At 40.0% G+C, this 15514-nt stretch overlaps 1 protein-coding gene across 1 annotated transcript in view; it reads left to right on the top strand.

Moving 5' to 3' along the window:
* The window catches only part of GALNT9 (polypeptide N-acetylgalactosaminyltransferase 9), a 145008-nt gene extending 129831 nt beyond the window's left edge, over window positions 1-15177 (top strand). Inside the window, exons 9-12 of the mRNA XM_086761405.1 lie at window positions 2488-2583; window positions 11789-11956; window positions 12690-14305; window positions 15089-15177. Coding sequence (XP_086617531.1) covers window positions 2488-2583; window positions 11789-11956; window positions 12690-12836 — 411 coding nt within the window. The 3' untranslated portion in view covers window positions 12837-14305; window positions 15089-15177. The remainder of the gene's footprint in view (window positions 1-2487; window positions 2584-11788; window positions 11957-12689; window positions 14306-15088) is intronic.
* Window positions 15178-15514: the final 337 nt, after the last annotated feature.

The raw sequence follows: 15514 nt of genomic DNA, 5'->3' as shown, positions 1-15514 counted from the left end.
TCTCACTAACAATGATACGCAGTCTCCTTGGCTTTCATTTTAAAATAGAGTAGCTCTGAGAACATAAATTTGAGGTAATGATTTTCCCAATTGGGATGCCACAGACATCATCAAGAAAACATCAGCAGTCAAGAGAGCTAAAATAATTACAGTTAATGAGAACAGCTGAGTTTGCTGAATTATTTTGAGGTAAAGGACCACCCTTTTTTGCGATTTTGCCAAACTATTTGAAGGACTGCATTCATTTTATTAATTAGTTTTTGCAATCCTCCTTTTTTAGGATAAAAAGCAACATATCCTTATTCAGATTAGGAGGTGAGGCTACCATTTGGCTACCATTTCTTTAAGTTATCATTAAAAAGTCATTAGAGGAAAAACAATTTTGCTGCTTTGTGCTCAGATTCTGTATTTTTGTTTTCACTTGTGTACCAGTATTGAGTAAGAACTTGGAACACTTACTCGGAGATAGCTGAGTAAATATGTAACTTAACCCTGATAAAATGCTGGATCCAAACATGTTAGAAACATGTAGACACTTTGGTTCACCTCAGCTGTCTGGATCATTTCTTTCTTTTCTGTGAACCAACCAAAACTTCCACATATATTTGGTCCCAACCTTTAAAGAAGTCAGGCATGCCTTCTGTAACTTTTTAAATCTATATCACACGCCTGTAATATAAGAATTGCTGTCATTTATGACTGTGAACTGGGGCAAAGTCCTAGGAGCTCTCCTGCTGCATAATGTTTTTAAGATTCTGTTTTAATTGTCTCCTTGAACTACAATTAAATCCAAAGGCAATATATTTTCACACAAGGCAACTGAATGGACATTCATCCTTTCTGTTCCATTTGATTAGCTTCATATAAAAAATAAGTGAGGCACTTCAGATATTGATACAAAGTGCAAGTTTTATTGCATAATATCACTTTGCATCCTAATATAACTACCCCTGGCAGTAACTGAGGAAAGACATTTAGTAAATTCAACAGGAGCTATTAGTAACTGTCAGCTCAGAGAAGGCTGTTAACTGTGAAGAACATTGGCAGTACTGCCAATGTTGTGTCAATTATACCAGGCGGTTAGCAAGCTGGCCTCTAAAAAGAGGTTTGTTTCTGTTGAGTGATCGCATAGAAGGTTCTTGAGTCAAACAGGACGTTTAGTGAGGCAAGTACCTAATTCCTTAAAATGTATAATAAAATAGAGCCACACAAGCTATTTAGCTAGTGTAAACTGGCATAGTTCCCTTTCAGTCTTACATGCCCATAATGTAAAAAAACAGAGGCTTCATCCTAAATTATGTGAAACTTGTTATTAAATACTTTATTTTCTTGTTATTTTCCTGGAGGAAAGGGTGTCTGGATTTTAGTGAGTTTAAAGAAAAATAAATGTATTGAGTAGATGTGAAGCAGATTGAAACAGTAGTAAAAATATATTTCATAGTGACTCAATTCACGTTTTCTAAAGTCGTATCATAAAGCTGTTTTCATCTTCTTTAGCCTCTAGAGTACCTAACTCAAAAATAAACCTCCTGAAACTTAACTGCTGGTGAGCGCCCTTATCCAATCAGACTCCCTGTTCTGCTCGTACTCTATAATGCGAAGGATTGTTTACTGATTTTTTCCGGCACCTCATGCACCAGCTGTTTTTATATTATTGAGGTGACCAGATGAATATTTCACAGTCTAAACCAAAACTGACCTGTTGACTGTTTCAAAATATCAGTCTAAATAACTTCTTGTGTACAATACCTGTAAAATTTTTCCATGTTGAAAATATGCGTGTAATGCTTCTGGCCTGAAGAGAAAGGAAGGGCTGAAATCTCACAAGAGCTCTAGCCCATTTTTATAGACTTGCAAATTCTTTTCTAGGGAGGCAGGTGAATTTTTTACTTCATTGGATCTTTGAACCTACACTTTAAATATATTGAAAGCCTTCCAACACTTCTCATCATTGCTGTATCCTCTCACAATGACGTGCTTTATGTCACTTCTGTATGTAACCATATACTACAGTCTCAGGTCAAACGGAATTTTTTTACATGCCTTTTTTTTGTTGTTTTTATATAAGCAGTAGAAGCAAACAAAAGGTGCCACATCCCATACTAATCCTGAGTAGTTCCTATGCTGTTTGGTGAAGTCACATTCTCAACATACAGGGTCAAAATTTATATTACACAAGGGTAATTTGGCCTGGGTTTCTTAGAGTGAATTTTATGGGGTTTTGATCCTTGATTAATTGCTGAAAATATAACTCTGATCCAAGGTCTGTAAAGACAGCAGGTTGTCCAAATAATGTCTTTTCCTGGAGCAAATTCACTATTGGCATCCTGTCATATCTGGAGAATAAGCATGTGTTTCTCAGAGAAGAACAGTTTTACATACTACTTGTTTCAATAGCTGTTGTGCAGCTAATATTTAGCTAGACTGGACTTGCATCATACACATTAATTTCCAATACAATTGTTTTTCTTTCTGATCCGGTTATAGGTGCGTAACAGCAAAGCCAGTGGCTACTGCTTAGATCAGGGAGCCGAAGAGGATGACAAAGCAATCCTTTATCCATGCCATGGAATGTCCTCTCAGGTAAATGGTTGAAATCCTGTAATTAATGAGAAACCTTCAACTTAAAGAACTTAACATTTAAGTTGAGTTTGGCAGTGTATTCCTGAGATGCAAAGGAAAACATCTGGCTTTACTCCAGTCTTTTTGGGTGCCCTTGCCAAGGTTGTTCAGCATGTGAATCTATACATTGAAGATGCCAGTTAGGAAAAGAGAAGCATCATTATATTTTACTTAACAGAGAGATCCACCAAAGAGTAATGAATTTAGACAGTTTGTGTGTCAGAGCAGCTCTTCTCGTTATGACTTGACTTATTCTAGGAATAGTACTTCTTTAAATTAACTGTTCATTGATCCATTATGCTCCTATACAGAAATTATTTAGCAAGCTGCTGTGATTCCCCAAACAGGCAAAAAGTTAAGCACATATTTAAGATCAAGTTCAAAGGGAATTAAGAATATCTTTTAAGTTAAATCTTTTCTGAAATAGAAGGTTTCTTTTTTTTGTCAGTCCCTGTGCATATTATTATTTTCTTACTGGTGTCTGAAGACTTTAAAATATCATTTCTTCTTTCCATGCTCATAGTGATATTACTTCTTTTTTTTTTTTTGAATACAATTTGGATATTATTTAAATCTAGGACTTGAGCTTCTTCTGAAATGTAATTCTAGTTTTTTCGAAGTACCGTCTGAATTGATATTATGTTAATGACTGTTCTCATGTGTAAATAAACTTTGACCTTATCACAGACTTAACAATTACTTGAAATTCAGTCATATATATATTGATTTGGAGTCCTGGCTCGTACATCACCGTGGATGTATAACAAGAGTCACAAAATACAAATATTGCCTGTTGTGCTTAATTGCAAGCTGATGAAAAGCCATACCTTATTAGAGCAAAGCGAGACAGTAATTCCTACTGACAAAATGTCCACCTTTGGCAGGATCGTTATGGAGAACTTGACTGATGCTTTCCTAGTAGAGGCAGAAGGAACAGCCTTTGAGTAAGGTAACAAAATAGTGTTGCTTAATCAGATGTAAATGAGCTTTTCAAGAAGACTCTAGTTACAGATGTCAGAGCACTCAGGGAGAGTTCAGTCTCTTAGTCCATTCTAATTCTGACCAGAAAGTTACAAATTTAAGTCCTTCGAGAAAGTCCCTTCGCAACATCTAATCTCCTATCATCGTGCTAGCATTGAGAAGAATAATGAAATAAATGGTTCTGACTGCAATTTATTTTGCAATTTAAGTCCTTAACCTACTTGTTTGCCTCCATGACTCCTGTTTCATAGAATGTGCTTTGATTTCCAGAAGAAGAAAGTAGATGAGGGCATAAATTACTGCGAATTTATTTGAAAGGAAGTACGATGTGCCCAATTTCTCCTGACTAAGTCTTGTGGATTTGAGGGCATAAAGTAGCTCACCTCTCAGCATCCAGCTCTGACCAATTTTTTCCATTAAGGAACAGGTTGTTTTACTTTTCGTAAGATGGAAATATGCTGTACAGCAGATGGTGCTTTTTGAATGGTGGGCCCTAGACTAGACACTGAGCAGCTCTTTTCAGGTGCAAATAACAACACACAAAGTATTTACTGCTCAAGAAGTTAAAATTGAGTAGTGACCACTTAAATATCTTCTGGCTAGCTTCTGCTACAGGTCTTTCAGTATCCTGTTGAGGTGAATATTCTGGAAAAGCCTGAAAATTTATTTTTAGACTTCACATTACAGTCACAAGCTAGAGCCCTTTTGTTACTAGCATGAAATAAATGCATAAAAAGAGAAAGTCACTCTTCCCAAACTCTTAAAATCCAAAGCATCCCTTATGTTTGAGAATTGTAACAGTATGGGAAAGGCAAAAAGTTAATCTACCAAATCATCCTGCAGTACTTTCCATTTCCAATGAAAAAAAGTTTTAATTCTGTAAGAAACACCAAGCAGAAGGCAGAAGTGATGTTTTATCTGAGTTGAGTATTTCACAGATGAGCATGGGTTGGAGCCACTCAAATGCAGCCAAGTTAATTAATGATTACACAGCTGGAAAACTTCTATCATCTCACCACAATTTACAAAATTAATTCAGTATGAGAACCACAGCTGCACAAACCCTCATCAAGGATATTCAAGCACAGAGCATGGAAGGTGTTGACAGCAAGTGTTTTAATGTATTAAATAAACATTTTTAAAGCCCCTCTTCTAATCAGCCTGGGTGAGTATAGTTGTCTGTCATGTTCAGCTTTCAGTTTCTGATATTCTTCTCTCAAGCATAGGGCATAAAATACCCCTACTGAGTTGAGATTTTGGGTTTTGTACATGCCTACTGAATATAAATGAATATAAACATGGAACTCATTTTCACCAGTTCGGTTGTTACTGGTGCCTGATATGTCCTACCGGTGTGAAAGCCCCTCGCTTTTCAGCTACAATCTTGTTTGTTTCTCATACTCTTCAGTTCTGACAAGCAAATTACCAGTGACTTTAGTATACACGTGGTTCCACTGAAACCAACAGCACTCAGTCAAGTGTTTAAAGAAAGCTGAGTTAGGAATAAGCTTACTGTTCAACTGTGATAAAATGTTCTTTTCTTCTACTTCTTACCCTTTGCATATTACACACCTCTGAATGGTGTAGTCCTGCATTACCAGTGAAAAATAAAACCACTCCACCATTACTGTTCCATGAACAAAATGCCTTTCCCTATGTGCATTCTCAAGATCCGTTTTTACCATGATAAATCACAGCTTTTCAATGACATCAGCTTTTAAATCTCTTTATTCAAACAGGGACAAGCTCTTTTATGGATGTTCTGGAATGCATTTAGCCTGAGTTTACATCAATTTAGCTTAATGAATTTGAACTGAGCTAAGTCAGGGTAAGCTAACAGCTAGGACCCAGACAAAGTTTAAGTTGATTTCAAAACTCGCTTTACAGAAAAGTAGTGTCCTTTTTATGTGTTCGTTGGACCTGAAGTTTGAGTCTAATCCCTTTCAGGTGAAAAGATTTGCAAATACTGCTGTGAAAAACAGTCCATGGCTAGAAGAAAATTCAGGAGAAAAAAAAAAAGGAATATACTGGGGTCTTGAACTGCCTTGCCTTCTGCATGTGGCCTCTCTTGTTCAATCACCGGTAAAGCCCATAGGTTCCATAGCACTACATAATAGCCTTTTGTTGAAAACACATTTTTAAGGGGGAGTGGCAAGGGGGATGGGGACAGATACAACCCCCCAAAAATGGGATATGTTTTTCTGGAAGGTTCTTGGATTGGTTATAGGACACAGGTTTGAACCATCTGAGAGGACTTGCAGAGCCTGAGTGGAAATATTCACTGTCTCAGAGTCTGTCTTGAATGCTGTGAGGTGGAGCTGATTATACGGTACGTGAAAGAAGAGGAGAAGTTAATAAAATGACATCCTGGGATAGAAAGGCCCTGGTGAACAGCCTCCTTCTCTGCCCTCCTCTCTTCCCTTTCACACTGACAGAAAGAGGAGGCACTGCAGCTGTGAAAGCGAGAACTCCCTCGGCACTGAGATCATGCAGAAAGAAGGGAGATGTCGACGTTTTGGATTCCTGGAGCTCACAGCTACACAAACAGATGGAATAAGGGGGGATGAAAGGCTTTACTTAAACTGTTGCTTGAGGGCAGATATTTGCCATTTTGCTTGGTAGAGCTATGGTTTCTGGAGTTGCACCCTGGGTAGCACATCTGATGGCGCAGAGCAGGGCGGATGAAAAGGTAGCGTCTTAACGTGCAGGATGTGGTGGGTGAGATTCTGTAACAAACCTGGACGTTTGGTAACTGGTTTTCTTGTGATCTGTTTGTCTTATGGTGACAAGTACTTTGGAGATTTAAGGTATTTTGGATTCCTGTATAGCTCAATTTCTGTGTCAGCTTACAGCTCACTTACTATGCAGGGCTGAAGGGTTGTTAAAGATTTCCTTTTGTTTGGATAACAAGAGTGAGAGAGAAAGGGGTTAAATTTAGCGTGGACAGCTGTCAGACCCACCTGTGTAACTGTTTCCTACAAACAATTACCTGGTGTTATTTTGTGCTTTTTTTTCACTTGACTGGAAATCAGCAGGAACGGATTTTCTGAAGGAAAATCCTTCAATTAAAATCTGGCATTTACTGATGCTCCTGGAGGATCACCTTCCCTAGGCAGCACCGCTCACTATTTTTGAATCAGATACTGTGGCTTTGATAAATAACCTTTGACATCTCTTCCATTCTGTTCCAATTTCTGAATGTTGAAAAGAAAAGCATCCTACGTTATCACAGGTACAGCAGATAGTATCAGGATTAGATCTTGGAGTAGAGCACTTAGCTTTGGTGTCATTTATGTGGATCCTCCAGCTCTTCTGAGATAAAAGAGAGAAACTGAGTGAAGATCCTTCCTCGTGAAGTATAAAACTGTTTCTGTTCTGCACCTTGCAGTGGCAGTATGTGGATACCTAAGACTCTCAGCCCATCAAGACTTGGACAGACTTTTTTTTTTTTTTAATGAATGAGATTGAATATCCCATAATAAAGGGAATTTTATAATTTAATTTTTGCTGGCTGGCACCGGGAATGGATTTGGCATGATGTATCATGGCTAGAATTCTAATATAAAATTCAGAGGTTATTTCTTTTTTGGTGTGGTAGTGGCACTTGACATCAAATTTGAACATCAAGTTTTCACAATTTCATTGACTCTGTCCCAGTTCCTGCTTTCTAGTCTACATTAATAAGCAACTTCTTAAATGCTTATTTTATTTTCACAGTTTATGTTGTCTCTAGGAACTTACGCTATGATGTCTTTGGAGGGAGATGTTATTAATTGTATAGTAATTTCTTGAACCTTAATTTCTCATCTATTTTTGCAGGCACCTAAGCTTTATTACATACTGTGCTCTGAACAGTGATAATCATTTGTGGGTGGTTTTTTAGTATTTTATTTTATTTTAGGATGAACCTAAGTTTTTATGGCTCTGGGAACTCTTGGCAGAAAGTACAGATTCAGGAAAATTAAGCCCATTTGTCTCATCATTGTATAGATAGCAGTTTCCTGCACTGAGCCACCTCCGACTCTGTTGAGCTGTCTCACAACTGCCACTTTCAATACTGCAGGTAGTTTAATAGGGTTAGTGTATCTTCCACTTCTAAGACCTAAGCAGAAATAGTAGGTTTTTGTTTTGACAGGCATCTGTATAACCAAGTCTTTCCCAAGTACATGGCTACTGCGATGCAGAGCACGTGCAATTCTGGCTATTGAGATGCTAAAGACAAAAAATATTTTAGACCACTTTAATATCGATACAGAAAATGCTGCTCATCTTAAACCACAGGGAAAATTGATCCCATACTACACAGCAGGTAGCTCATTATAAGCGATGGTTCTGATTATCTAGATAAGGCAAAGCCAACCAGGTTGCTAGGTGGTATTTTGGGATCTGGAGACGTATAATAAAGACTGCAAGATGAACACATTTCCCAGTCAGTGTAAGTTTCAGCCATGCCTGCAGTTCAATACTGAGTACCTGATAGCAGAATTACTGAGTACTGATAGCAGAAGTATGAAATACACAGACAGGTTTTACTTTAAAAAAAATAAAATAAAAGTTGGGGTTTTTTTCATCCTTCATAGGGGAAAAAAAGGAAGTTAGTCTGAGCTGGCAATGCATTCATATTTTGAATCACTTTGCTTGCTTGAGCTTCTTTTACATATGTCCCCCATACCCTTAGAGAGAAAGGCAAAAAAAAGAAGTGTCTCAATTTAGCGTGCATAGACAGTGCCTCAGCAATGACACTGTTCATACCAAGAAGCATCTTCATGTGGTTATCCCTCTGCTTTCTCTAATGTAGGCTCTGTCCTAACTCTGCATTTCACATGGTTGCTCTGAACGTAAGCGGCAGGTGGGAAAACGAACACGTAGTTTGTCAAAGGGCATGTGGTCTGGGAGGGAGCAGACCACACTCTCTTTACCACCAGCAAGATGTGATTATTCACAGCATGATTCTTCTGAGGTTAATAAAGATGGCTGTAAAAAGCTAGACTGTAATTTGAGGGGTTTTGATTGACTCTTAATGATATCTCGTGCACTGGTCAGTAGCATCAAATAAATGGCAGGCACTTCTGACCTTCCTTCCCTTTCGTGTTAAGCAATTTCAGCTGTATAACAGCCATAAGACCAGACAGGCAGTGAATTTCCTGGGTGATAATTGCATTTCTTTGGTGGCTCAGATCTTCCCCCTGCAGCATCCAACCTCCCAGCATCCAACCCATGGAGCTGACTCCATTTGCAGTCTTTTGGCACCTGGGTGCTGCACTTGACTACTTCTAGGGTAAGAAGGGCAAAATATTATGCTGGTGTAATGACTCTGGGTTTAAACACAGAAGAAGTGTTTAAGGAGTAGATACATCTGATTTGATGTATTGGCCTGCTGCCAAATTAACATCGTGCATTTTCGCTTTAATAAGCTTTGAAATCTCCCTCAATAGGCTCTCCCTCAACTATCTAGAAAGTAGCAGTAATTAAGGGGATTACTTATTAATTTTTGCAACTCTACACTATCATAGTTACCTCAGTGCAATGTGATAGAAAGTGAGCTGACAGAGCCCCTTTTCCTTCTAAATCAGCATCCTAAAATGACGCTTGAGCCTTTATTAGAATACAGATTGAAAGAAGTTGTAGTAGAGAAAAATCAGGTCTGGAAGGGGCAGAATAAAGGGGTCGAAATCAACCTTCTTTCATCAAGATTGTGTTCTTCAGGTCTGCTGTCTTCCAGCAGTTCTTCAGTGGCTTCTTGGGTTGCAAGAAACTTTTCAAAGTCCCCAATGAGTCCTTAGGAAAAGTTGGGGTTTGTTTTGTTTTGTTTTGTTTTTTTCACTCCGGTGCCTTGAGATGTGGGTTTATGTCTGTCCCCTGCTCTCCCGGGACTCTGCAGGCTCTGTGCTCTGTCCATTCCCACGCGTGCTGTGCGGGAGGTTCTGCCGTCCCAGGGAGCTCGTAGCGCTCAGAGAAGGAGCAGCGTCACCCTCCACTCTGACCCGAAATATAGCAGCATGCGAAGGCAAACGGGCAGCTACCCTCTGCTTACAGAAAAAGGCAAACCAGAGCAAAACAGTTCTCTTCATCTGTTCTGGTTTTGTTAGTAAGGGGGGGCCTAAGGTGGTAGCTTCTGTAGGAAACTGCTAGAAGTCGCTCCCCTTTGTTCAGGGGACTCAGCCAGGCCTAGGGCGGACCCGCTGCTGGCCAAGGCCGAGCCAGTTGGTAGCAGAATGTCCCGTGATAACGCCTCTGCGATAACGTATTTAAGTAGGGGAAAACAGAAAAAAAAGGAGGAGAGATGTGAAGCAGCTGAGCGGGGGGCAGAGAGGGGGAGGCGCGAGCCTCGTGGGCCTTGCAGGCCTCACCCTCTGGCCTCCCGCCGGGCAGCCGACTGGGCCCAACTCGGCCCGGCCTGGCTGCAAGAAGTGGAGAGGAGATGAGAAGTGAATAAGATGTAAAAAGGATCCCGAGAGGCGTCTGCCAGCCTGTTGTGAGGAACGGCTGCAGACGCCAAGGTCAGTTCAGAAGGAGGGGGAGGAGTAACGCGGCTCCTGGCCAAGATTCCTCTGCAACTCGTGGTGAAGACCATGGTGGAGCGGGTTGTCCCCCTGCAGCCCATGGAGGTCCACGGAGGGGCAGAGATCCACCTGCAGCCCATGGAGGACCCCACGCTGGAGCAGGTGGAGGCCTGAAGGAGGCTGTGGCCCGTGGAGGGCCCGCTGGGACAGCTGTTCTAGAGGGACTGCACCCCGTGGAAGAGATGACCCACGCCGGAGCAGTTCCACGAAGGACTGTGGCCCGTGGGAGGGACCCCACGCTGGAGCAGAGGAGGAATGCAAGGAGTTCTTCCCCCGATGATGACACAGCGGCATAAAACAACGCGTGATGAACTGACCGCGACCCCCGTTCCCTTCCCCGCTCCGTGCCGCTCGGGAGGGGAGGTAGTATAGATAATGTTAAGCCTGGGAAGAGGGAGGGGTGGGGGGAGGTTATCTTGTTCCCTGTCTCATTCTTCTGCTAATTTTAGAAATAAATGAATAGTTTTCCCCAAGTTGAGTCTGTTTTGCCCGTAACGGTAACTTTAAGGATTTCTCCCTGACCTTATCTCAAACCTTGAGCTGTTTTTTCTATATCATCTCCTCCTATTCTCTCGGAGGGTGGGGGGAGCAAGAGAGAGACTGCGTAGTCTGGTCCCGATCGGGGCTGAACTACGACATCATCACACATTTGTACTGTGACAATTAGTCCTAGAGATATCTAGAGATATTCTTTGTCTTTACATATTTTTCCCTTGGTCTAATATAAATGTAATAAAATATATTCTGGCACACTGAGATTGCAAGAGACCAATTTTTTCCCCTCACCTTCTACATACATATTTTTTTTCTTGAGGGTCATTGTACTGTGAATGACTTGAGGCACGTGAAATCATCTCTTAAAATAGAAGAAAGGTTAAAAAAATTCTACTCCTGCAAAAATTAACATGAATGATTGTGCCTAAGTGTTTTTTAAAAATCCCCTCTAATATAATAAATGACCCTCACCTGAAGCCTCTAATTACAGCCAGTAGCATTTACTGCATCACTAAAGTGCAGAACAGTTAAGCCGCGCACAAAACTGAAATATCAGAGTGTGATTATTTATTATGTAGGCCTGAAGCATATGTTAGCAAATTTGCTGTTACTTCCCTCATGATTTTTTGTTTTCTCTCTCATTATTTCTGGATACTGGTTACATGGCTGGATTTTTTTTTCAGTAACATTTATTTACAAGAACTAATTAGACTTGTTGCTATCAATAGCCTCTAACAGAGCTCTTAAGAACAAACTGCATGGCAAATTGACATTGTGTCCTTGTTAAATCAGCTCCTGCTGAGTGGGTATGATTTACATATTGATTACTTCACTTTCTTGATTGCCCTTTTGCAGTGAAATAGTGGGTAGGGAATGGTGGGGTGTGGAGGTGTGGAAGCAGGGAACATAGCATCCTACGAGAGACCCTGTGTTGGTGAAACAAGTTTCCCAGGCTTTGCCCTTGAGCAGTATGTGCCAGACCGGGAAGGTCCCAACACGCAACAGGACAGAGGACTCCTCACCAGCACTTGGGCCAGAAGCCAGCAGGGAAAGCGGCTGCAGATCGGCTTTGTGCCCATCACTGGGGTCCCTGAGGCTGTGGTTAAAGACTTCTCTTTCTTTCCCAGCTTGTCCGCTACAGTTCTGAAGGCGTCCTGCAGCTGGGGCCGCTGGGCTCCACAGCCTTTCTGCCTGACTCCAAATGCCTCATTGATGACGGGAAGGGCAGGACACCGACTCTGAAGAAGTGCGAAGATGTCCTGAGGCCAGCACAGAGGTTCTGGGATTTCACACAGGTACAGAAGAGCTCAAGGAGCCTTGCAGAGATAAATGGGAGAGGAATGCTACTCTGGAGGATATTTAATGACAAATAAGGAGGTCTTCAGATGACTAGTCAAGGAATCCACCCTTATGCCTCCTAGAAATAGTTACATGTGTTTTCTATAGCTGTCCAGGAATTTTCTTACATTGTTTCTAGGAATTTTTGGATATGCTCTCTAGAAATTTTTACTTATGCTTTCTTGAAGTCCCCCTTATGCTTTCTTGGAATATTCTCAATTTCTGTAGTGATTGTCAAGGATATGCTTGTAAATCTTTTTTTATGTGTGTCTAAAAATTTTTGTTTGTAGCAGTTTTCAAGCATATTTCTAAGAATTTTTCGATCTAGTGTTTTCAATTATTTCTTGGCACTTTCAAAAGCATTCTTACAGTTTCTGGGACTTTCTAGATCTTCATTTATATAGGCATTCTCTAGTGCTTTTTAGAGATTTCTTTAGTGATTTTGGGGGAACTTTCTAGAAATTTCTAAATCTAGAATTATCAAGGAATTGTTTTGGCGCTTTGTATGAATTATCTGTCTTCTCCTAGGAACTTCTAGCACTTTCTAGGGACTTTTATCACTTGATAGATATATAACCTTCAGGCACTTTGTAGTGCTTTCTAGGGATTTACAAATCTACCACTATTTTCCTTTTAGTCTTTTCACCTTTCTGTTCCTTCTTCTAATCCTTCTTTTCTTTTTTTCCTTAGAATGGTCCAATCATCAGCAGAGACACTGGCCGTTGTCTAGAAGTGGAAATGTCAAAGGATGCAAATTTTGGGCTCAGATTAGTTGTACAAAGGTGCTCGGGGCAAAAATGGATGATTAGAAACTGGATAAAACATGGCCGACATTGACTGCTGGGGCTGAGAAGCTGCCTGTCCTGCTGTTATCCATTGCTCAGTGTGCCATATCTTTCAAGGCATTTTGAATTAAAGCAAATTAGTTTGAACAGGACTTGGCTCTCAAGAGTCCTCCACAGCTGGGCATTCAAAGGCAAAAAAAAAGAAGAATAAGAAAAAGAAAAGCAGACACATACAGGCCCTATTTGACTCTTCCTTGCTCCAGCAGATGACCTGGGAAGCTTAACAAGAGTTTTCTGTTGATTTGGAAATCTTGTGAAGATCAGAACACAACAGAGAAGTGGGTTCCTTAAGCTCTCCGAGAGGGATTAATAATAGATGGATGCTTCTGTGATGAGTTGAAAGGAGAGATCCCAATACTGCCTCATAAAGAGAGTTCTCTGATGGGTAGCTTTTTAGCTTTAAGTTATTGACTGGTGCACAACTACTATGGTGAATAATCATGTGCCTTTTTTATTGTACTTCATATAAAAAAAGACTGGAAAAAATCCTACCTTTTCAGCATGTCTGGTTCATTGTACTAAACAAGATGGTCTGTAAATAGCACTGGAAGTATAATATAATATATGATAAATTTCAAGGTTGATTGTTTAGGAGTCTCTATTTCTAGAAAGAGACTGTTCCACAAATGTTTACAGGTGGTTCTCAACCTTCAAGCTGCAAAAAAGCAGCATTTTAGAGACCTCTTCTAGTTAGACACAGGTAAATGTTGAATAGGTAAAATAGACACATGCTCCATTATATTGCCACATTTTACATTTCTTAGCTGTAAAGGCATCACGATATAGCACTTGTATATTTAACTCTTTGGAAGCAGTAAATGTCCTAGTAGATGGATGAATTTCTAGAGCCCTCTGTTGGCCCACAAGCCCTGAGGACATCAGTGCAAGGCTCCCGCCCTGCAGCGCTGTGCACGCAGGGGCACTGTCGTGCTGTTCCAGAAACTGCCTGGAAGCTGGGTTCTCATGACTTCGGAAAATAAGTTGACTGAGTTAGATGCCATCTGTGGAACTTAACAACTTGACTCTTCCATTTTGTTACCCATCCTGTGAAAATGTCAAATGTGAGCAAATACGCTTTGTGAGCACTGTCTAGACAAATTTCCTGAACAAATCAATGAAGTCTTTTCAGTATTTGAGAAACAAAAAAAAAACCCTAGTGGTAAGAAGGCAAATTAGAGCAAGAAAGAACTAGACGGCATATATAAATACTGCTACTCTGAAATAAAAATATTTTACTGTAGTTGACCTGTTGAGAGCATCTTTGTGAACCTTTATTTAATAATGTTTCCAGTGGTTCATGCAGCATCTGTGCACAGGGAGCCAGAGCAATGACAAGGCTTTATCCAAAAGACTGGCAAAGCTGATGACCACTGTCAACATCAGCAGGCGTTGGTTGTGGGTCCACAGCAGACAGCTTTTCATTACAGAAGATTCAGTCATACTGAAGGAGACACAGAGATGGTATCTGTTAACATCACTGTTTAATATTTTATAGTAATTAAAAAAAAAAAAGTTATGTTTTGTTTTATTGAGCCAGAAAAACAGGTAATCGCACACATTGCAGTACCATGAATCTTGGTGATCTCTTTCTTGAAGAGCTTTTGCCATTCCTATTTCAGAGCATGGTGAATAAAATAAAATGGAAACAAAGTTAATTTTTCAAGGGCATGGTATTTAATAAAATATTTACTTTTAAATGCAAAATCCATCAGTTCTTGCCAACTCTTGGTTGGTATCCAGAGAGCATATCAGTATATGTTGCCCCAATTTTATTTTGAAAGAGAGCGTGCAAGATGTAATACAAAGCCAATTCTCCTGGAGTTTATTTGTGGCTCATAGCTGATCTTTATTTATGTCACATGGATCAGGTTATGCATGAATATATACGAAAGAATAATTATGGGTGAGATTCTAAATATAAAAGTGCTTAAGATTCTGTGTTTATGGTTAGTTGAACACGACCTCTTGAACAGTGTAATAAGACCTGCAGGGAGAGGTAGCCTCTTTATAAAGCAAGCAATACAGTAAAAAATCACAGACAACCTCAGTATTTAAGCTTTCTTGCAGGTCTTAAACAGGTAGGAAGCTTTAGGCTAAATATAGATTAGGAACAGTTGCCCTGCGTTTAACCTCCTTATGTTAAGCTATTAGGCAATTTAAAAGGATAGTTACCATCTGTGGAGCAGGTGTTGAACGCTTTGTGCACGAGTTCTGTTTGTAAGTGACTTTTCATCTTCTCTCCAGATACAATTTAAAAGAGAATTGTATGAAAGCTGTATTCTTCTTTTGTTTACTCTGATGGAGTTTTACTCCATGAAATATTTGGCCAAGAGAGGCAAGAAGGCAACAGAAGGGAGAGACAGCTTTACCAGGTGAGCTTTTTGGGTAAAGTTGTAGGTCATTCACACCATTTGTAGTCTTTCCAGTTAATAAGTGCTAACTCTTTTATATGAAGATGGATGGAAGTTGAAAGTAATTATATGTGTGAATTATATGCTTCTCTATTAGACGATAATGTTACTGCACTCAACAGAAGCAAATTTGCCACGTGCTTTTTTTTTTTTTTTTTTCCCCCCTCTTTTTTTCCTTGTCTTGACTTGCCAATCTACACTTGATCCTTGGTTAGCAATGGGGCAGCAAGCATTTCAAATCCTGGGTAAATGAAAGGGA

Source organism: Chlamydotis macqueenii, chromosome 17 (assembly GCF_036417535.1).
Source record: "Chlamydotis macqueenii isolate bChlMac1 chromosome 17, bChlMac1.mat, whole genome shotgun sequence".
Taxonomy (NCBI): Eukaryota; Metazoa; Chordata; class Aves; order Otidiformes; family Otididae; genus Chlamydotis; species Chlamydotis macqueenii.
Note: the sequence above shows the minus strand (reverse complement) of the source record. Positions and strands in the feature narration are given on the sequence as shown.